The 23,683-nt window shown below is 35.3% G+C and overlaps 3 protein-coding genes across 3 annotated transcripts; 2 read left to right on the top strand and 1 right to left on the bottom strand.

Annotated features, from left to right (window-relative positions):
• Positions 1-4,156: 4,156 nt before the first annotated feature.
• Positions 4,157-8,805, bottom strand: LOTGIDRAFT_200332 (hypothetical protein). The gene is made up of 9 exons (XM_009049570.1): positions 8,770-8,805; positions 7,914-8,094; positions 7,268-7,333; positions 6,920-7,069; positions 6,454-6,581; positions 5,769-5,879; positions 5,481-5,570; positions 4,968-5,134; positions 4,157-4,463 (listed from the first exon to the last, which is right to left on the bottom strand). The coding sequence occupies exons 1-9, from the start codon at positions 8,770-8,772 to the stop codon at positions 4,382-4,384; spliced, it is 978 nt and encodes a 325-aa protein (XP_009047818.1). The 5' UTR covers positions 8,773-8,805; the 3' UTR covers positions 4,157-4,381.
• A 7,716-nt stretch (positions 8,806-16,521) lies between these two features.
• Positions 16,522-18,154, top strand: LOTGIDRAFT_225373 (hypothetical protein). Its single transcript, XM_009049569.1, has one exon. The coding sequence runs from the start codon at positions 16,538-16,540 to the stop codon at positions 17,168-17,170; it is 633 nt and encodes a 210-aa protein (XP_009047817.1). The 5' UTR covers positions 16,522-16,537; the 3' UTR covers positions 17,171-18,154.
• A 2,386-nt stretch (positions 18,155-20,540) lies between these two features.
• Positions 20,541-23,683, top strand: LOTGIDRAFT_225368 (hypothetical protein). The gene is made up of 4 exons (XM_009049568.1): positions 20,541-20,731; positions 21,056-21,806; positions 22,205-22,384; positions 22,702-23,683. The coding sequence occupies exons 2-4, from the start codon at positions 21,065-21,067 to the stop codon at positions 23,103-23,105; spliced, it is 1,326 nt and encodes a 441-aa protein (XP_009047816.1). The 5' UTR covers positions 20,541-20,731; positions 21,056-21,064; the 3' UTR covers positions 23,106-23,683.

The raw sequence follows: 23,683 nt of genomic DNA, 5'->3' as shown, positions 1-23,683 counted from the left end.
CAGAAACAAAATCAGTCACAAAATGAACGAATTAAAAAATTCACACCGTTTATTTACTGTAAATGGTCATCAAAATTCAGATGTTGATGAATCGAGAAGAGATTTTGAAGATTTACGAAAAGAAATTTTACAAAAAAAGAAAGGAGTTGTGATGGATAATGAAAAATATTCGCAAGTTATTCCCCCTGTTTCTGAATCTCCTGCCTCAAAATGCACGAGTAGACATTTTACTGGTACATCAGAACTTGAGATGTCACGTCCAACGATTGGGCACAGAAATGTTAATAATTCAGTTCATGCTCCCCATGGGATCTCCTCACAGGCACTGACAGAGGCATGTAAAATAAACAATGTTGGAAAATACCAAACTGACAACAGCAATAGCAGACTGAATGAATTTGAGATGGGCAGAAACTTTGCAAATGATGACAATAAGTTTGGTGCTATACATTACCAAGTCGCAAAATGTCTCTCACGGAACAATCTGGATGATGTCATAAACGCTTCTCCCGAAAGCTTTGAAGATAGACCATACCTTACAGGACCAAAAAGTGAAAAGGACCTTGTTTATCAAGATAGCCAAAAGGATGTCTCTAATATGCAATCCAGAATAAATATAAAAAATGAACAAAGACTTTCAAATGAACAAGTGTACAAAAAACCTCAAAAAGATCAAATTGAAAATGTTACAGGAAGACCAGTTCCAATTTTCAAAAAAGGTCCACATCATATTCAGCATTCTGATTCAAATAAAGAAAAAATGAAACCCAAATTTAATCTGAAGTCAGTAAATTATACCTATTCTTCTGATGATACTAAACAAATGTCTTCAAACCCACTGGGTAATCAAGACAGATTTTGGAATCGTCCAGAACTCAGTCTTGAAGACGTAAGCCAAAATACTCAACGATTTCCAGACAAAGAAGGAACAAATAGTGACGCCAATCAAAAGAGAAACCATGTTGATGTCCAACACAACTTCAAGCAGTTTTCTGATGGATCATATAAGCTTAATGATCCAAAAGGACACATGCCAACAAATATTCAGGGAGAAAAATTTCTGCAATATCAAGACAGATATCTAACAAGGGAAGGTTGTATGGAAAATGGTAAACATACATTTAATCCATCACAAGTGAGTTATGGATCACAAATTCAAACTCCTTACCATCAAAGGGAGGCAACCGAGGATTCTAATAATGAAAAATGTCTTGAAATGAATCGACTAAATGGAAACTATCCAGATGGCCACCACTACTCACAGTTGAAATCCTTGGCCAATCAGAAACCAGAATCAGTAAATGATTTTGACAGTCCACCGCGGAATAAAGAACATAGATATGGTCAGGTAAGTGAAATGTTCAGAAATGTCTTTCCCATCCTTCTTCCAACTCTCGAAAGCACCGACCATGCCATCAGAATTTCTTGCTGTTTTCAGTGGGGGCCCCCCCCCCCCCCCCCTCGCAGCCCCGAAAGCAAGTTTTTCGGGCAAAAATCTCATAATTAGGTTAGAAATTTTGTAACCTCCCCTCGGATGTAAACCTGGCTTCGCCACTTGCTGTTTTCTTGACTATGTCACCATATTAAAATACAGACCTGCATGTTTCTTCAGGTTTTTGATCTACATCCATGATCGGTAAGGTTCTGGCTTTGTGGAATTTCTACCCAATAGCATCAAAAGTGGTCATAATTTATGCTAGGGATTAAAGAGATCTCTAACAATTGACAGATCATGGGTGGCACTCGCAAAACAGTAGACATCTAGCTGTCAACTTGACTGACAGGACAATTTCCTGCTTGCATTTTCAATTTTATATCATTCATTCTTCAAATTTGGTCAATAGATTTCATTTTTGTTAGGTTCTAGCTTGGGTACCAGAGGATTGTACTTCCCCAAGACCTACAACATTACCACTAAAATCACCTGTACCCCCACCATATTTATCTCAATCACCCCCTGTTAATACAACTAGGTAAGTCACTTTTCACATTGACATTTCTTCATGAACTCTTCAAGTTTATTGTTTTCCAACTTGATTTGAAAATGTTACAGAAAAAAGAATTTGTCTGTAATTAAAAACTGACAATATTCAATTCATTATCATAGTTTATTGCATCTTTACAATATCAAACTATAAAGAACCTTGTCTTAATACCTTTTGACTGTAATAGCCACCTTTTTTGTATCATGAAAGTTTGAAAATAATTACATTTGCTTACAAATTGATGAGGGCTCTGATTGGCTTTAATCGGTTTGGCTCTGATTGGCTTTTTCTGAAGTGTACAATCCAATCAAATTGCTGCATTCTGTGATGCCAGAAAGGTGACTATTGCAGTCAAGGTATTAGATACAGTTGCATAGTAGCTTGAAGATGGATTTTATGATAGTTTTTAATAGTTTTGTACATGGTTAGAAACTGGTAGTGTTGTTCATTAATTATGTTTATTATTTAAGAGAGAAGTATATAGAAGATTATAAAGAGCCGGTATCAGAAAAACAGTTCGGTTTATCTCATTTCTTCTGTCCAGTTGTCAAGTAAGTCATCACAATATTATACTGTGATTATTTAAAGGGATGTCATTTATAACATGATATCAGGAATTTCCTTTGATCTTTTCATTGTATAAACAAGTGGGAGGAGCCTAGCTGTGCTATAACTAGTTTTAAATCTAAGTTGTAGCACATAGTTTGCGATATCAGCATCTGCTGGAAGCGAACATTGACTTGTCATCTACCATCAACTACCTAGTCTGTGATATCAGCATCCGCTGGAAGCGAACATTAACTTGTCATCTACCAACAACTACCTAGTCTGTGATATCAGTTAGCTGAAAGCAGATGTTAACTTGTCATCTACCAACAACTACCTAGTCTGTGATATCAGTTAACTGGAAGTGCACGTTAACTTGTCATCTACCAACAACTATCTAGTCTGTGATATCAGTATCCACTGGAAGCGAACATTAACTTGTCATCTACCAACAACTATCTAGTCTGTGATATCACAATCCGCTGGAAGCGAACATTAACTTGTCATCTACCATCAACTACCTAGTCTGTGATATCAGCATCCGCTGGAAGCGAACGTTAACTTGTCATCTACCAACAACTACCTAGTCTGTGATATCAGCATCCGCTGGAAGCGAACGTTAACTTGTCATCTACCAACCAACCAAGTTGTAGCACGATTTCCTCTGTTAATGTATAGAGAGAGTGAATGCCTGGACTTGTCTGCACAGATACAACAAGCAACTCAGACCTTCTTCAATCATGTTATTAGTAATTTATATCAAGTTTTCCTTTAAGGCCATGATTTGGGGTCTTGAATATAAATAGTTTTCAGAAGTACTAAAACTGCATGAAAATCGCATAATCCCTTCTAATATACCTCAAACTACAAATTTCAGTTTCTAATTATATAGAAATAGAAAGTCAAATTCCCAGTTTGAGGTATTTTTGTCCCTTTAACTTCTAAAACTGTTTCTAGGATATCCTAGTGCTAAGAGAATAGTTTTGAGAATTTGTAACAATGCCTCATTTTTTTGTGTAAATAATTTCAGGAATCAAGAAGTTTGTCAGGAAGAGGATAATTTTAACAGTTTATTTGATGGCATATTTTAATCTACAAAAATCATCCATTTACTACTTTACTACAGAGGAATCATTATCTTTATGAGCAAGAAATTTCGTGGATTTGCCTTCAGTTCATGTTAAAACATGAAATGCTTGGCACCTTTATTCTGTGATACTTTTTAGCTAAACTAGTTCCATAGCAATAATAATAATATACAAGTTTTACTAGTATTGTGAAAACATTCATCCCTCTATATTTTTGTAGAGACATGAATTACTTGGATTAGCAGACATTTATTCTGTGATATGATAATGTTCACTGAAACTAGTTCTATAAGAAAATGTAGATTATATTTTCATTTTGAAAGAAAATTGTCTGTTCCCGAAGGCAAATTGATGAGGATGTAATTTTGAAATATTCGAGGCATTTTTTTCATCAAAGTATTTTTTTTTGTACATTATCCAACTTTTTCATATTATTACAATGTGATATTATTGTTTTTTTGTACTAATTAGCAGGACTAATTAATTGGTTATATTTGTTTTTTTTTTTTTATTGTATTTAAACCCACAATTTCCGTTAAATTATTCTTGTTTCAATAAAATGAAAAGTGTAATATAATTTTCATTTGAAAAGTTATCTTCTAGTTATGACTGACCAAACTTGAACACTTGAAAGAACAACCTATGTTTACTACTGGTAAGTATAAAAAAATCAGTAACAGAGACTTCCTTTTAAATGGTTTATTATAATGAAGATAATAATCAGAGGACATAGGTAATATTTATACGATAATTTACGTTTGATTAAATCTCAAAATCAAAATCAAAATAATTCGGATCAAAATAGTGAACTCTAATAAACCCATCTTCTGCTCCACTGGCGTAACTGAAATAAACATCAAAATATTTAAATACAGATCTGACACGATTCAAACTAAATACTACATGAAATTATCCCCCTTTTATTTATTATGCAATATGTTATCACTAATTGATTAATATCTAATCAAGCTCTAATTGGCCAAGTATCCAATGAAAATTTACAAATAAAGTGGTAGAATTAAACTTTGGAGCATCAACATCAGCTGATGGTCAGATGGAAAATAACTTTTGGAATTATCTCCCTTTAATGTGTCAAGGAAGTAACTGTTGTATGATATAATTATCTCCCTTTAATGTGTCAAGGGAAGTAAGTGTAGTTTATCTCCCTTTAGTGTGCCAAGGGAGATAACTAATGTCTACTGCAATTATCTCCCTTTAGTGTGTCAAGGGGGAAACTGTAGTATACTGTATTATCTCTCCTTGGTGTGTTAAAAAGTAATCTTCCCATCAAGATCCAATATTATGTCATACAATGACAGTTTTGAGGTGTGAAAAAATATAATCCTACCTTTTTCCATCAGGATGAAAAACAACAGTATTGATTGGTCCAAAATGACCTTTAACCCTAGCAAATTCCTCCTCAAACACTAATGAAAAGAATCGAGCATCAAATTTACCAATTCTGGTTGAAGTTGTGGTTACTTCCATAGCTTCTTGTCCTCCCCCTAACACAACCTGTAATCAAGTCAAATGGAGTTTTACATCTGTATTTTGTTAAGCTAATGAAACAATGAATTGGAATAAATGTCTCACTTCTCTTTAACTTATCGGGCGAGTGGATGACAGGCAACACTATGCAGTGTGCAATGAGCGAAATTTTGCTTTGACAACAACATCTGCATGTTCGTTTTTGCGAGAGTTCTTCAATCAGGACAGCCTATATCCCACACAAGGTGAAGCTGTGAGCCATTATCCTACAGTTCAAAGATGGTCTTGGAAGGACAATCAAGAAAATTTGTCTTTCATTATTTTTATAAATCCTGATATGGAAAGTCCTACAGTACAACAGAAAACTACTTACATGATCTCTGATAGGTGAAATAGAGGCTGAGTTGACGTTACGTTCTGTTTTATATGTTTTTAAATGATCTAGAGTACTCGTATCAAATAACTACAATAAAAAAGATTGAAAATCAAACAGTGTTATCTCCCTTGGCATTATACATTGAAAGTGCTACCTCATAAAATTTGTAGGTACAAGAAAGGTGGCTATTGCAGACAAGGTATACGTATGAAGCTTGTAATAGATTGACACAGATTACAGCCTAGTAGCTAAGTATTTTTTACTTGACCTTTAAATAAAACTTACTTTAGCTGTGCTGTCTTTAGATGCTGAGACTATCATGGTTAAATCTTTAGAACCTTGAAGATCATTTATCTGTTTACTGTGTTCTTTAATTTCTAACACTTGTTCTCCAGTCTATTAACATAATAGGAGAATATTACATTTGTGAACACTCTTAATACAAAGTGAAAAGATATGTAAATTGTGTTGAAACATTACATACTTTGTTTCTAAAGAAGTTGTACTATAATATATTCCCTTTTGATTTGTGTTATATGTGAACATCCTTATCAGCTATGTGAACACTCAGAAATGGATTACCACAAATAATTAGCTGTGAGAAATGCAGAGGTGTCAAGGTAAGAATTGCTAGCTGTGCAGACTCTCCAAAAGGGATGCCAGATAGACAAACCCAGATACATAATAAACATGATTAGTTTTGTGAACTCTCTAAAGGGATTGCTGAGTTGACAAACCAATATTAACATATTAGCCATATGGACTCTCTGAAAGTAATTCAAATCTATTTGCCTAACAAACATTATTAGCTATGTGGACTCTCAGAAGGGACCCCTATTGACAAATATAGATACAAAATAAAAAAGATTAGCTAAATAATGCATGGAGTTGATAAACCAAAATACCTAATCAAAATCATTACCTATGTGGACTCTCTGAAAAGGATAAGAAATTGACAATGTTGACTCACCTTTGTGTCGTACTGTCTCATTTCTCCTGTTTCATGTCCTGTTATCATATACTCCTCGAACGGACCCCATAACGCTGTTGTGATTTTAGATCCCTCTACTGGGATAGACAGAAATGGTTTACTTTGTCCTGAAGAAAAAATTTCAAATAAAATTTGATGAAATACATGTAGAGTGAAACATCCTACTTTGCTATTGATTTTAACATTCAAATTTTAAAGAAAAGAGGTTGCCTGGATGTTGTATGTATCAGCACACTGATAATTGCTCCATTCTAATTTTCAGTCAGATGTCTTGCAATTTTACTAAAATCAGCATTTTGTATGTATCACAGACACTGATAACATCAATTTCTAACAACCCAATTTTCAGTCAGATATCTATGGGTTTTGCAATTCCACTAAATATAATGATGTCACCATTGCAAAATTATTTCACTTTGATTAATGAATTAAGAAATATACTTACTAAGTTGCTGTGGGTCTAATGCATCATAAAACTGTAGTTCACATGGTAAACCCATAGTTTTATCTGTAGAAACAGCTAATATTCGACCACTGAATGAAAAACTACATGTTCTCACACCAGTTCTTGTTTCAATACTATATATATTTTTACCTGTAAATGTAATATAACTCAATGTACTTCAATTAAACTAGCACAATCAGAAAATTAGAAAATAACATCCAAAATTACTTTAGAAAGATAACAAGCCTCATGTGACTGGCGGAACAGACTGACTTTATGCCCCCCTCCTCCCTGACCTGGAATCAGATTATATACATTGATATAAATAGATTAATACAAACAACTAACCTGTTTCACAATCCCATAATTTACAAGTATTATCTGCTGAACCTGTTAAAACTTTAGTTGTGTCCCCTATAGTGATAGTTAAGGAATTGAAAAAATATCTTGTTGAAGCAAAGTAAACCTAGGGCAATATGTTTGAAAGATGTCATTAACATCTCAAGGCAATTATTGTTAGAGCTGGATAGTTGTGAATTGAGAGACAAGAGTTTGGAAGTCACCCACTAAGTAATATTGAACATGAAATTTCAATGTTTGTTTAGGTCAGAAATCATGATTGCCTTTAGTTTTTTTTTACTGAAATAAATTGGCACCATGAAATCTTATGATGTGTAGCAAATGATATCCATGTTGTTTTGGAGCTGAATATCTTATATCATTTTCAAATGTTGAATCTCTTCAGTCCTGGGATAATTTTCAGTAGTCAACACTGGCTATTAGAAACTGTACAGGAGCTTAAGACTATTCAACAGCAATTATATTTCGCGCAAGCAAATTCTTACTCAATGTTGGAACTAACAATAAGCATTTAATCTTTTTCTTGTAAGAATACACAGTTTATTGAGTTTAAATTAGATCAAGAATTTCTATTAGAGAAAATTTGTTACTTTCAGATGATTAACCTTCATTAAATATCTAATAAAAAGGATACAGTTGACATCTAAGCTCCACACAGCTCCATTGTGGCCGTTATAACTTCCTAGACGTTCACCATTTAACGAGTACCAGACATTGGGTATGTTATCTTTTGAACTGGAGAATATCAAATCTCCCTCGCGATTGTATTTAACTTGAGTAATGGAACGTTCATGTCCTTGTAACAATATAGGTTTCTGAAATAAAAATTTGCCATTAATTAGCGAATGAGAAATCACACCTAAAGAGATAGTCATATAAACATTTAAGTTACCAGCTGTGATGACTATTTACCTTCATACCTGGCTTACTTCCTCTTGTAGATTTTAATATCTAACTTGAAGTAACAGAAACTGAGGTTTTTTTTAGAAGAAAAAATTACAGACTAATTTGCAGTGAGAACAGTCTAGGAAAGAACTTGTTACACCAGAAAATAAGTAATGTGGGTACCTACTTTTTTCTATAAAAAGATGTAAACAACTCAAGTCTCAAGACCAAGACTTCACATTTAGACTTAGAGATGGACAGGGTTGAAAATAGGGGGACATACTGCAGACTATAATCCCAGTACTTATAACATAACAAATCATTACCCATTTCGATCCAGAGCTACTAAGAAATTGGACAATAGACTTTACAATTTCACAACACAAAATGTTATATTGTAAGTGTAAGAATGGAACAAAATAACAAGGGATCAAACCGGCGCCATGATCAGTTCATGGACTGTGAATTAAGGTGTTGGGACTCGAAAAATCATCTCTGTGGGAAGCCCATTTGCCACAATTATAAAACGGATAAAAGTGTACAAATAACTAGGCTACGACACATATAATTTGAATTTTGAGACCAGAAATACAAATTTTACTTACCATCTTGTTGATTTTTTATAAACCGGAAACATGAGGTGACAGATCAAACTGCGCATGTCTATACAAATTGCACTTTGCACTGTCTCAAAAATGAATGTCAGTGGTTCTGAAACGAACGACTGTTCTTTTGGCAATTTATAGTCCATAATATGTGGTTTCTCTTCTTTTCACAAATTCTGTCACGGTCAACCGTGAAAGGTCTGCTAGCTACACGTAGATTTGTCAGGCCTAGAGTGACTGATTTTCATATCTTAAAATAGGAAACAGGAATTTATCTGCTGGTATTTAGACGACCACATCCCTTTAGGCCTACTGTGTAAACAATTGGGCTGAGGCCAAATCTGTGGCATATCTCCTTTTTTTGGCAGGCGTGTGGCATTTCTTAGAAGATTATGTAGGGTAGAGGCCGCAGAAATAATTAAACCGGCCAATCTCCTTTGTTTTTTTAAGGGGAAGGTGGGCATGTGTCCCCTTTGACCTCGTCCGGAGAAACGCCACTGTTTGAATCCTCCCTGAACGCCGACTGTATCTTTAACTTGTCTTGTGATTGAAACAGATGGTGTTTTGTCAATTTGATCAACACTGACTCATATCTCCTATTTATTATAACCTATTTCTGGGAATACAATAAAATAGTAAATTAACTTTTACAACTTATTATATATAGCCTATATGCCTACTTTAAAATAGATATCTATATTTCGTTTCGTGTTTATTCTACAGGTTACTACCCTTGCCATGCATGATCTGGCGAGATTCTTCTTATTTTGTTTTACAGGGGTGTATTAGAAAATACCTGAGGGTTTGGGGGGGGGGGGGGGGGGAAAAAATGAGAGGTGTCTCTCCGAGGCGAGTCCCAATGACCCTCCCCCTAAATACTCTACTGGTGTTGTATGGCTTCAAAAGTTAACATTATTTTGTGCTAGGCTGACCAATCAAATCACTGTCAAAAGTGGTTAGACAACACATGTTTACTTACAGGGGCGCATCTGAAATTTGAGAATATAGAGGGCTTCAAATTAACTTCACCTTTCGCTGGCATGAGGGGAGGGGGGGGGGGGGTATGGCCTAATGGCCCACCCCTAAATACGCTACTGAATGTTATTATAAATATAAGAGAATTCCTCACAATTGTAATGATATCTGGACACTTGATTGGGACACTTGCTCTCTACTTGGAGAAGCTCTTCTTTAGGAGAATATAACGTTCTACAGATTGAACCAATGGACACATTTTTTCAACCGTCAAAAAAAGAAAAAAAAGAATAGGCTTATGTTGACAGTAAAATTATCCTAATTGTACACTGTATGGCTTTGTCCATTTTATAAGAAAAATAAGGTGAGGAAAAAGTAGGGCGTAGAACTCGAATTGATTTCGTTTCACTTTAGAATAAAACATTGCATCAGCATTGTTGATTTGTGTGTCACGGCTGCGCACCACTAATCTTATCAATCACTATAAATTATAACACAGTCGCATTTTATTTCTACTTTAAAGGGATATAGCCGTCGAAATATAGGCCTTGGAGGCTACCCAGTTGCCACGAGCGTTCTGCAATTTACGTCAGCTAGAAGCATTTCAATCAGCTGCAAAGGGATTTTCATCAGCTGATAATAGCGATTTCCATCAGCTGATAATAGGGATTTCCATCAGCTTTTAAAAGCGATATTAATCAGCTGATGAAACGGATTTCATCAACTGTTAAAAGAGATTTCCATCAACTGTTATAAGGGATTTCCATCAGCTGATAAAAGGGATTTCCATCAGCTTATAGAAGGGATTTCCATCAGCTGCTAGAAGGGATTTCCATCAGCTGGTAAAAAGGATTTCCATCAGCTAGTAGGCCTAAATGGGATCTCTATTCTCCATCAGCTGGGGTAATGAAGGCTTCCATTGGCAAACATTTGAGCCTTCCAGTATTTTCTAGACTCTACTGTATTATACGATAAGCAATCGTGGTTTTTAGAATTGATATTTCAGACTACATCATTGGTTAACCAGACTGAGAATATGACGGCATGTTTCTATTTTAAAACGTGATGTTGTTTTTTTGTTTGTTATTGTTAGTTCGGGTATGTTTGTTTCTGTTGCTTACTACGATAATACACTTCAAGCATTTTGGTTGATGATTATTTTTATCTGACCAATCAAGAGTCCAAATTTTCAATGTTTTTATCTAGATAAGTAATTTTTGAATCAAACGCGAATGCAGCGGAGTAACATTCTATTTATTGCTATTTAAGGGATGGTGTAATACGCCGCGGCCTACTCTGAGAAATGAGTTAAATCGAATTGGGTTAAATGTAAATAATGACAGACAATGCCAGGAAGTACGCAATGAGGTAATTATGCCAGAACTGCAGTATAAGCATACCTTTTTCTATTTTCAACTGTTGAGACATCTTGTACTTGAATAGCCTGAAAGACCGAGGCACGCTGCACCTATGCCCATTCCATAATTTCCATAGTGATGACGCCTTCCTCATGTCAAACCTCCGTAAAGGGATTGTATCTAGGCTTATCGGGTACACCTTCGACTTCTATTTGGGACATTCCAATTCTTCGTCCGATGCCTGTCGTTCCTGAAATTTAAGAAATGATGCCCCCCCCCCCCCCTCCCCCTTGCTATGGTTTTATAGACCTATATTCTAACAAGCTCCATTTTTGCACACTATATGGCCAAATCTTTACTGAAAAAGTAGAGAATGAAGGACACAAATTATACTCCATGCGACAGCTATCAAAGGAATAGAAAAACTTGCCGAGGATTGCAGAATGGTAGGACCTACAAGTATGTCTCATCTGGTTTTGAGGAAGAAAGGTATATTAAATCTACCGTGGTGGGCGTGGCTTGTTGATGACGATATATATAAAGTTGGGTGGTAAATAAATTCAGCTAACTCTAGATAAACACAACTCACTGACTACATCGAGGTACATCTCGTCTGGTTAAAACTTCAACTTTCTTCACCAATAACAACATGTCTGGTGCAGCGCAGTCCGATTATACCACCGAATTAGATGAATACGATATTGACGTGCATAAACACGTACATTCTCACCACAGTGGTAAAGAAAGATCAAAACGCGAGGTACAGGAGCACACCAACCATCATGATTGTGCGGGACACAACAGGAAAACTGTCCAAAAACTCATGAATAACGAGAAAAACAACAAAGAAAAGAAAGGACCACAGAGTTGATTTAGTTTCTGTTTAGATTTTAAGGTATGTAATGTCTCTTTTAAAGTAAGTGTGTGAAGGGGGAGGGGGGATTTGGTATTTAAAAGGCGGACTTGAGGTTAGAGAAGGTGAAACGAGGGGGGGGGGGGGAGAAATTTTACTGCGATTTGTTGATACATGACGATTAGTGCGAAGAGTTCATGAACTCTACAAAAAGTTCAGTTGAATTGTTAGTAGAGCCAGGGGAGATTGGGGGAAGGAGGTTAAGGCTGCTTGGGGGTTAAGCATATTATGGATGTAGTTCTTATTAAAAGCAAAAATATCTGATATAGGAAGAAACATTGTAACATTATTGTTAAAAAAGAAAACATATGTTAGATAGTAACTATGTAGACGTGGCAATGTTAATTATGAATGACATATACGCAGTCGCAAGTTGTTTTATCAGATATGACACATGTCCTAGGTCAGTCAGTATAATCTAAATTGTATTTCACTGCTATATTATAATATTCATACAGTCATACATCCCGGTTTCCCCTGTCAGTGATGCAGGTAAGGGGGGTTGCATAGAAAAACCTAGTCCTTCGGATGGGACAATAAACTGTGGCCCAGTGTGCTAAAGGCTGTGCACGTTAATGATCCCTCAACAGTTAGAAATCGAAAAAGAGCATTAAATGGCGTTATCCTGGCAAAATTTCCCTCATTGCATTCTGCATGGCGTTGTCCATCTTCATTAGCCTACAGTTTTACAACTATGTGCTCTACTAATGAGTATTGGTTAAGCGGTATGCAATGATGGAAGTTGAGAAGAATACTCTACATGTAGGCTAGTATCACTGGGATTTTATCCATGGTTTCATGCGTTTATATTAAAACACCCTCTAAGATTTTTACCACGTCTAATTGTATTGAATATTTCTATAACAGTACGTAAACAACAGTACATGTACATAATAGAATAATAGAAGCATTAGAAGTAGAATCGACTTACATGTATGTCGATATTTTATATTTTATTTTGCAGATACCTTTCGCAAAACGTTAAACATTTGATTTTGATAATCAGTTGTTCAGATGGGACAATAAACTGTTTGCTCCAGGCTGTGCTTGTTATAGATCCCTGAACAGTTGGAAATGAAAATAAAAATAGTCTTATGCTACTGTCCAGGTCGATTACAATATTATATTATCCCTAAGTGTTGGAATCCCCTTTATACTGTGTGAGACTTTCCCCTCCACCTTTAATTCCTAACCTTATACCACTCGGTTTCCTTTATACGTTGACGGTTTTGTGGAATTATCGTACGGACACATGTAAGCACGTGTTGAGTTTGAGCTTGAGTTTTAGTTACGCTTACGTACACATACTCTTGCTCCCTGTAGCTAAAATCGTTAAAGTGGATCCAAGGTATAAAAAACACACGGCCTTATTGTCACCGTAATATGTAAGAAATATGAACTAAATGGTTGTGTTTTGGCACGATGAGTTATTATTATTTTAGTCATGATTAAGCAACAGTTGGTGGACGAAGACAAATTTAGAAGTTAGAACTCGAAATCATGATTGTTTTACAATGTATGTTGTCGATAATAAAATTGTAAAGACGTCGTTTTTTCTTAAATGTTTTTATTGATAATGTCATGAGAAGTATTTCATGGTGATATTAATATTAATATGCCTTATTAATTTCCTGAACTACCATCCATTAATCTTATCTAACATAGTTTAAGCTCAACACGTTTCTTTTTATTGTCTTGAAGGTTCTCGAAAGGTCTCTAACTCGGTTTTTACTACAGCAGGTGGCGTATAGATCACGTGACAAAGTTACTTTAATAGGTATTTCCATATACTAAATTCAGATACAAGATAACCATACTGAACTATTTATTATGGTTGTTCCATTTGAAATTAAACCACAATTTTCGTTCCGTTTTTTTTATATAGCCACTTCAGTTAGGGTCTAACGACAACCCCCTTGAACGTTCGTCAAAATAACCCTTTGATCTAATTTAAATTATTTTGTACGGTTGTTTGAAAATGTTTCATTTGTCATTGTGTCAAGCAATCTGCAACCTTGGTGTTTGCGATATATAGTTCTGCTCGCATCCTATTTTGATTTGAAAAAAACGTTACATCGAGCTTTCATTATAAGACAATTGCAAAATTATCCTCATCAAACACTGCAGGGTGTATCTGTCTTCATATTAGTACAATAAAAAGTAGGATTTATAGTGTAAAGTGTTTGATATTTAAACGGGTGAATATTTAGTTGTTTTGATCTGGTTAAAGGAATACTACCTCTTAAAATGAACACAAGAAAGGAGTTTCAAAAATCGTTCAATAAGCGTATTTGTTCATCTTTAACCTACCCAATCTCATAACTATCATATTCTTCTGTAATCCGATAAATACAATCGTAATTGTTATATCAACAATCGCGTAGTTTTATAGATTAATTGGTTTATGCATGAATTCTGATGTTTAGTTATATTACTGTTATTGGCCAATAGTACGTAAAACTCCATTCATTTCAATTCATTTTTGGCCAAGTTTGAGATTTACATGTATTTTAAGAGGTGCTATCTCTTTAAACACTGGTATTAAAACTGAGGTGAACTATAGTTCAAGGTGAAACGAACCGACGCGACCTACTATAGGGCATACTATATGTTTATCAATATCATCTGACTATTGAATACGCTTCTGAATGTGTCTGTTATTTCACGTATATTCAAAATAAATACTGAATGCATGTCATTTGGTTAGTTCATCTTCCCCAGGGTCCATGGCTAGGTAGCCTATTATTAGTTGAAATATAAAATTATTCATATCTAAAATAAATAGACGTTCGACGAAAAGTAACCAATATGTTGATTGATCATTCTTGAGTTTCTAAACTCCGTCAGCGACAAATCAAAAATTCTTGACCGATTCTGACGAAATAATGATATACCAAGGCTTTCTCTCATACAGAGTTGTCGTTCCTTTCATTCACATTACGTTGAAAAGGGGTAATCTCTCGTACAACGGTCAATGTTTTCTTAATCCTCCACCCTTGAACAAATCTGACAACCGACCAATTCCATTATAGTTTAAAGGGAAACAGTCGGCATTTTCGGGGATTCATTTGGGTCTTGAATGTGCTTAATAGCCTTAAGAAGTACTAAGGTATGATTGGTCTAACGGATAGTGAAGGTGCTTCTTTAACATTTCTTAATGACTTATATTATTTATAAATTTCAGGATTCATCTGGTGAAGGACACAACCCGCAGAACGGAAATACGAAATAGACCAATGGTTGGACAGAAATTAACCACGTGACTTTACAATGATTGGATAACGGAGACTGGATATTTTGTGCGCATGTTTGAATTAAGATTTGAATATGACTGGTTGGATTAAAATTCAGGACTCATCGTAATGTCTCAAGTTTCAAAAAATATTTTCATCATCTTCGAAGTGCTTTTTATTTTTTCACATTAATTTAATAAACTTTGTAATTCATTGTTCATCTTATAAAAATATTTCATGGGTTAAAAGTTTTTAATAGAATTTATTCATCTTCGGTTATTAGCAAATATAGCCAGAATCTTGTTGCCATGGATCATTAGCTTATAGGCCTACATTCACTTAGCACAGGGTTTTAAAACTTTGTCTGTCTGTTACCTCTTTCAGAATACTTTGCCGAATGCATTACCACTTCCGCCTCATCTTCACAATGTCAAGCTAATACGAACTTAGTTTAATACCTTCACTTCAATAGCCACCTTTCTTGTGTAGCGATTTAATTGGATTGTACGACTGCGAAAACATCCAGACCCCTCGACAGAAATATGTCCAAAAATATGACTGTTCAAAGACTTGCTCTTAAGGTCTCTAATTGGTTGTATTCGCTAGCATGCAATCCAATCAATTTGCTCTGTTTACAAACTTATGTTTGTGACTATTGCAGTCAAGGTATTAAACGAATTTCGTAATATCTTGACATTGTGAAGATCCTTCCTACTATATATTTCTTGTCGTTATTTCCTCCTAATTTGAACCAAACTTGAAAAAAAGAGGGAATGGCTTAACTTGTCTCATGATCAAAATATTAAAAATTCCTCCACTAATTTTAAGGAAAAAAAACGTCTGTCTGCAATAAATAAGTCACTTACTAACGGTCCGAACCGCAAAACGAAACCCCAAATCCAAACAACATATCGGCGAAATATTGGTAGCAGCTAATAAATATTTCAGGGAGTATATCAATCTTAAAAAAGTTGTATCAGGTGTTTAGAAAAGTAAGCATAGGTCTACCCTGTCAGATGCTACACAAGGCTTTAATTTTCAGCTATCAGAGGCTGTTGTTTCGGACAAGCTTCAGATAAACAAGTATTTAAACAGTTTCATAATATATGCATAACCTCGAAAACAGACAATTTTCAGATATGCAACCTAATCATCACCAGAGCCGTATATAGATCACCAGTACTGCAGTAGATCACTACAAAATGTATTTGTAGTCCGTATTGATACGAGTTATCTCCCGTTGATAACTCTTCAAACCAGAGAGTATAAAAGGTCTACAAAGAGAAAACATGGCCGGTGAAGTTTTGGTGGACGCGTTACCTTATTATGATCAGGGCTACGATGAGCCTGGGGTTCGAGAGGCTGCCATGGCGTTGGTGGACGAAGAGACCAGAAGATACAGGCCTACCAAAAACTACTTAGACTACCTTGGGACGCCTAATTATGACGCATTCGAGACCGAGATAATGAAAAACGAATTCGAACGTTTACATGCCCGCCTTCCCATGGACATGATGAGCATGAAACGATACGAATTACCTACTCCGCCTGCTGGGAAAATGACCGACATCACTGCATGGATGGAATGTGTGGACAATTCACAAGCTCAACTTGAGCATCAGGCCACCAGAATTTTGAATTTGGAAATTATGTCTGAATATGGGGCCAATGCCTGGAAAACATACAATGCAGTTCTTGCCAAAATGGTGGAGGATGCGCAGAAACAGCTCTCAGATTTAAGGAAAAAGATTCAAGAAATAAACTGGCAGCGTAAAAATGAACAATCTCAAGCTGGCTCGAAATTAAAAGAATTAGAAACACAGTGGGTAGGGTTGGTCAGTAAAAACTATGAAATTGAACGTGCGTGTGTTGAAATCGAAAAGGACATTACTTTAAAGGAAAAAATCACCAAGAAAAAATAATTTTCTGTGATATTTAGAGTTCTATTTCACAAACGATGTGCTAATTTGAATTCTATGTTCTATATTTGAGCACTAGAAAATATTTCGTTATTGTATGATAGCTGTAAAATTATCTAGTTCAGCTAAAAATCAGCAAGGCTAAACATTCAAATGCTTACAAAACGATTCCTATATGCTTCAAAAGAGTGGTTCAGTTTCATAACTGTATCCCTTTTTAATGAATAAAAGAATATACCGGTACATTGAAATGAAACCCAACATGTTCATGGGTCTGAGTGTAATGGAATAAAGATTCTAAGATATGGAATATTGTCATTCATATTGTGTTGTACATCATTATCATTCATAACATGCTCATTTTATTCAAGTAATAAAACTCTAATCATGTTTCACTGTACTTACTTTTATGCTAGTCCATACAAAAATGTATGGTTTTTGAATTTTGTTTACAAAGGCCAAGATTTGAGTCATTTCTAGTTGAAAACAATAGGAGGTATAATAGAGCTAATTCACCTCTACTGTTTTAATTCTGATATTTATAGAAATGAGTACAAAGACAATACTCTTTAACAAATTTGAGGTGGATGATAGACTAATTCAATTATCTTAAGTCTATCCACCTAGCAGTGTCTCCATTACTCTAGGATGAGGTACTGGCGCACTTTAATTATGGTATGGGAATCAGTATTGAACAAGAGCATCAAAACAAAGAAAACAAATACAGTTGGGAACCATCGACCCAAATAATACAAATCTTCTACTGTCTTAATAAAATTTTACTCAAGAGTACTTGACATTTTTTCAGTCATTCATAGTCATTAAATTTCACCACACAAAATAAAATCAATATAGTCTCTTTCCATCCTTGTAATTACTTCGATGTTTTCTGCGTAAGCTGGTAACTTTAGTTTTAGAACCTGGAAACGCAGTCAAACCTTGAAACATAGTGTCCTTTTCCGTACCAAATTTTAAAGCATCTAGTTGAAGATGGAGGTTTTTTGGTAAGTCTGTACTCGCCATGTCCTCTAGTAAGTTGGTGTCACGAACTTCTATCTTAAAGAACTCCACAGCATCTTCTATAGTATTTATCTGATTCAATTGGTAGTTTGGGATGTTATGATCAAACTCAGATATTAAGTTAGTCAGCAACTGGAAATAAAAAATATAATAAAAATAGTCATAAAAGCAGACACTAAGTTGTGTTACAGAATGAATAACTGTCCTAAATTAAGAATATCTATCCAATACTATAGTAAAAGAGTTTAGGGATTTTTTTGAAAAGAATATGTTTATCAATCTTTCAAGAGAGTTGAAGGTATTATTCTAAAATACCATGCAGATAATATACCACCAAATCTTTATAAATCAACAGTGAATCTTCCTACCCTAAATTTGACTCTTCTGTTATCTAATTTATAAGATTTCCAGTTATCTATATCTCCACAGATCTGCTGAACATTGAGATGAATTTTATTCTCCAGGTCTTCTGGTGGTTTGTACGTTTTAATGACATTCAACACTCTAAAATAAATACCATCAAAATAGTACAACTTTTATAAAAGCAATCATACATACTAAAAATAACATCAATATCCAAATATATTTGACAGGTAGTAAGAAATGTCCCTTGTTATAAGTTCCACCCTTCGGGCCCTTTACGGATAAATACATTCAAAATTATAGCAAAAATTGTAGGCCTGTCACTTTTAAAAAGGCATTATACATACATGCTATCAAGTAATGTTTAAGATCTTGGCAGATTTGGCTCTACTACCCATTCCTTGGATGTGATATACTGATGGGATATATTGGTTACGAGCCAGATGTAAAATGTCACTTTTTAAGGCAGTAGCTCTGATCCTTTTTAGATTGCTTGTTTTTAAGAATTTCACCATAACACAATCAACACTTCCATAAATCTATACAAATCTGAACCATTAATCATTCCATCAAGACATCACAAGATATTCTTCCCCACACAGTACAACAAGGCAGTCGGGTAGGCTTTACCTTTTTCAGTACAACTCTGTATGTTAAGCCTACCCTTGTTTTCGATACGTTATTTTCAGTTCAAGTAACTTTCATTGCACATAATAATATATCACTGTCACTTACGTTTGCATTCTGATGTCTGAACGCTGATGTTCAGATAGAAATGGTGTTTCTGGTTCAGGTTCAATTTCTTCTTTTTTCTTTCCATCATCTTTTTTCCTCCAAAAACTTATTCTTCTGAATGACTACAAAAACAGAGTTGAAAATCAAAACTTTAAGGGGGAGTGTGTGTCAGCTTTAAAATAACTAGAAACTGAAACTAAACATTAGAAAATGCAGTCTCCCTTTTACCTTTAGTATGGTATACAGATATACCAAGTTTTGTAAACATCGTAAAATCATTTTTGATAAATGCAGACAAAGACAGTAGAAGGAGTTATAATTGTTTAACAAACTTCCTTGGGTTATGACGTTTATAACATGTCGACTTCTTTCTTATACTGTCAAAGGAAATAAAATTATCTCAACTTTCAAAACTGTCCATTTTAATTGAATAATAATACAAGGCATGGGATTTCCTATATTACCCTAAACATCATTAAGAATTCCACTGGCAGTGGAATAGCTCAGTTGGTAGCAAGTTGGATTGTTGTCTGCTAGGTGTAGTGGGTTCTCCTCAAGGAAAGAAAAATTATGTCTGATGCCTGTACTTCCAAGAGTCGACCCAGTGTCGACTTTCACACCCTAATACCTAAACAAGTCATTAAGAATTTAATGACTGCAGTAACTATAGTCGCTACCTTAAACTAAGGTAGACTATTTTACATTCTTGGCTGGTGAAAACAATAACTCAAAGTGATCTGACAGGAGTGGATATTGTTACATTATAGACCCTTACAGCTAATAATGCCAGATTTAAAAACGGGTGGCAAGTAATAAATAACGGTGGCGAATATCCTCGACCCTGATCCGACAGTCGACACTGACAGTAGTGACAACAAGGTCAAAAATGTTTCCAATTTCTTGATAGGGAAAAGTGTAAGAAATTCCTATAGAGAGAATGAAGTTTCTGAATCAACTTTAACCTATTCATATCACCTGATTTGCATATCTTGAATTACTTGCTTGTTGCAAGACTTTTTGATATATTTTAGGAAAATTCGACATGATCATGGGCGCAGCCATTTTGTGAATAATTGAAATTTCCCAAAACGAAGTATATTTGTTTTGTAAACAGAATATTTTCTCTCAGTTATAAAAGTCAAATAATTTGCAAACTAAACATTTTGATGATATTTTAATGTTTTCCTTTCAAACTAGCATGGTATCTACAGTGATTTGTGTTTTCGTTTCTCCATTTTATGCGGCAGTTTCAAAATTGTTGACATTCTTAATCTTGAAAGAAAAAGGATTTGAAAGACTATGGGCCCTTGAATTATTAGCAGACGATCTTTACGTGCCAGCACTTATTTATGTTCTGTAAATGAATATATGATTCAGATTTACACCTAGACCGACAGGTTGACTCTAAGACTAAATCTCTGTTTCGGTTTAATTTACACCTGAAAGGTACAACCATTTTTGTTGAGCTATTGATTGGCTACTAAGGCCTCTAGGCCTAATAAAGCACTTGAATTTAATATAGACAGAAGAAAAGGGATGGGGGCATAACATAACATAGACAAGACATAATTGTTAGTGGGTGAAAGCTGTCTCTCAGAAGCACTGAAGACAGAGGCGTTGAGAGGTGGAAGTAAAGAAAGACTGGCAAGCCAAATGTAAGGTGCTGTCGCTGACTCGCTGTCATTGTCATAAGACATTGTTTTACTAGAATATTGCTGTTGCAAAGCAATGATGTTAACAAAAGATATATGGTGAAACTTGTTTTTTCAGGCGTCCAAAATGTCAATGATAACTGTACAGTTGGGGCAATGTGGAAACCAAATAGGTGGTCAACTCTTTTCTACTATAGCTGATGACATCACTTCCACTAAACACATGGTAACAGCCAATAAGAATAGAGAATATGGAGAAGAGGTCGTTAGACGATATTTCAACACCCCTGAAAAATCTGAGTTTGTGGAAGCTCGAGCTGTCATGGTGGACATGGAATCGAAAGTTATTGCTCAGACTTGTCAAGAAGCCAAGAAAAGTGGCATATGGAAATACCCTGATAAGCAACAATATTGTCAGAAGAGGGGCTCGGGAAATAATTGGGCACATGGATACTGTGTTCACGGGCCTAATGTGAAGGATAAGGTCATGGAGATGGTTCAAAGAGAGGCTGAAAAATGTGACCGACTCTCTGGATTTCTGTCGTTGTTGAGTTTAGCAGGTGGTACAGGGTCCGGTGTTGGAACGTTTATTAACGAGGCCCTGCGTGACGAATTTCCTCATTCATTCATCATGAATCAAGTCGTTTGGCCATACAATACAGGGGAGGTAATCGTACAGAACTATAATGCTGTATTAACGTTGTCTCACCTTTACCAAACAGCAGACGCAGTCGTTGTCATGGAGAATGATCATCTGCATAAAATCTGTTCCCAGCTACTAGACATTAAGAAAATCAGTTTTAAGGATATCAATAAAGTTGTGTGCCATAAATTAGCCTCTGTGTTACTGCCAGCTTGTGATTCTCAGGGTAAAACAGATAATGACTTGGGTAAGTATGAGACAATTAGGGGGAACATTTTTTATTTTGGCTTCATTTTTTTTCCAATGAGGGATTGGAAAGAGCTATTCCAACTTTTTGATGTGTATCTGGGCTATTAATGGTTTCTATTTGCACTTTTCCACATTTCAGTCTAAGGTCTACAATTCTCATGGATAATGACTTGGGTAAGTTTGGGACGATTTCGGTGAAAAATCAAATTGTTTGTTTCATATTTTTAATTGATCACCATTACATGCAATAAGGGTTGAAAGATGACAGTGGGCTGACTTTCATAAGCACTGGCAGAAGCATACAAATTTGTCTTACTTCCAGGAGGGTTCAAACCCAAGGCACTCAATTACCTACCAGACGAACATTAATTTCAGAAATTATTCATTCAGGAATGTTGCTGCACCATCTTGTTCCTCACCCAGAATATAAATTATTATCTATTCGAAACATTCCACAGATGTCAGCCCACGTCATGGAGTTCAGCACGTTCCAGTGGTATGGTCTAATCAAACATTTACGCCAAATGTTCCTGGCAGACGCTGCCATGGAAGAAGGTGAGTGTCATCGATATTTAATTTAAAAAAAAAAAAACCAATAGATTTTCTGGAATATTACAATTTTTTTTAGGAGTATAGTTCACTTTGGTAAACATTTTTTTTCTGTTAACATTGTAAAATTGTTTCTACAAAGATATCAAAAGAGGAAGAAGGCAAAAAACTCCATTGTGACATGATTTAGATTTTTTGATTTTCCACAGTTCTCTGTTTCAGATTATTATTTTAATCATGTATGAGCATTTCTAAACATGTGGAAAAGGTAAAAGAAATTGTTCACGTTATTTCAAAAATTAGTTATGGTTTTTTTGTTGTAGGTATTGATTGGCAGGTGAAAACAGGAAATGACACGCCTAGGGGAAGCGTACGTCACAATCGATCCTTAGCGAATATGTTAATCGTGCGAGGCAAAGATGTCGAAAGTGCTGATCATTCGTTGTTTTTGGAGGACAAGTTATATTCTTCGTGGACACATCCTGATTTAGCGTTCACTAAACTATCGCAATCCAGGGCATTTAATCAATACGAAAAATGTGCAGCTCTTATCAGCAACAATCGTTCACCAACACTTCCGTTAAATTATATCGTTGATAAGGCGTGGAATATGTTTTCATCGCGAGCGTACGTACATCAATATACCAAACATGGTTTAACGGATGAAGATTTCATGGACTCCTTTGTTACTCTGGAACAAGTTTTACACAACTATAAAAAATTGTGATTCATGTCCTGCTTTTAGCTGTTCATTTTGTCTGAAACTGTTATCATTAACCACTTTTTGAAGCCATGAGTTAATGTGTAAGATGTTCTGTGATGTTTCCACAGATTGAATTGGTCAGTTTAAAAGATGCATAGTAATATTACAACCTATTATCAACTCGTTAATTAGGCCAAACCAGTGGCGTTGCCAGGATTTCATTGAAGGGGGGCCATCCGAGCACTTCTGCTCCTCTTTTGGATTATTGAGGGTACTAGTGACATTGGGGTGTCGGGATGACGCCTCTCGTTATTTTTATTTCATCTAGGAAGGCAGGGAATTATTGGCTACCAACTTCCATAGTTTCCACATTGTGGAGCAGATGGGATTAAATGAATGGTATGTGTTGCTTGCTTGCCTATTCTTTCAGAACACCTAATGCCACTTGATTGAATTTGTCAGACCATGATTCCTTCAGAGAGACCACAGAGTTTATTTGGAACTTTATAAAAGAAATGGGAAATAACTCTGTTGATGTAAGTCAAATCAAGACCACAATGAATTAGTTTCCGTAAATCTGTAAACAAATTTGTATTTCATCT

The sequence above is a fragment of the Lottia gigantea genome (genome assembly GCF_000327385.1).
Source record: "Lottia gigantea unplaced genomic scaffold LOTGIsca_139, whole genome shotgun sequence".
In the NCBI taxonomy this organism is placed as follows: domain Eukaryota; kingdom Metazoa; phylum Mollusca; class Gastropoda; family Lottiidae; genus Lottia; species Lottia gigantea.
Note: the sequence above shows the minus strand (reverse complement) of the source record. Positions and strands in the feature narration are given on the sequence as shown.

Coding starts and splice junctions, on each gene's coding strand:
- LOTGIDRAFT_200332 (XM_009049570.1), bottom strand. Junction 7,334..7,913: donor GTGGAGCTTAGATGTCAACT/GTATCCTTTTTA, acceptor CTATCACTATAG/GGGACACAACTAAAGTTTTA. Junction 5,135..5,480: donor TTTCACCTATCAGAGATCAT/GTAAGTAGTTTT, acceptor ACTTGATTACAG/GTTGTGTTAGGGGGAGGACA.
- LOTGIDRAFT_225373 (XM_009049569.1), top strand. CDS start 16,538: ATGGCCGGTGAAGTTTTGGTGGACGCGTTACCTTATTATGATCAGGGC.
- LOTGIDRAFT_225368 (XM_009049568.1), top strand. CDS start 21,065: ATGTCAATGATAACTGTACAGTTGGGGCAATGTGGAAACCAAATAGGT. Junction 21,807..22,204: donor GCCAGCTTGTGATTCTCAGG/GTAAAACAGATA, acceptor CATTAATTTCAG/AAATTATTCATTCAGGAATG. Junction 22,385..22,701: donor AGACGCTGCCATGGAAGAAG/GTGAGTGTCATC, acceptor TTTTTGTTGTAG/GTATTGATTGGCAGGTGAAA.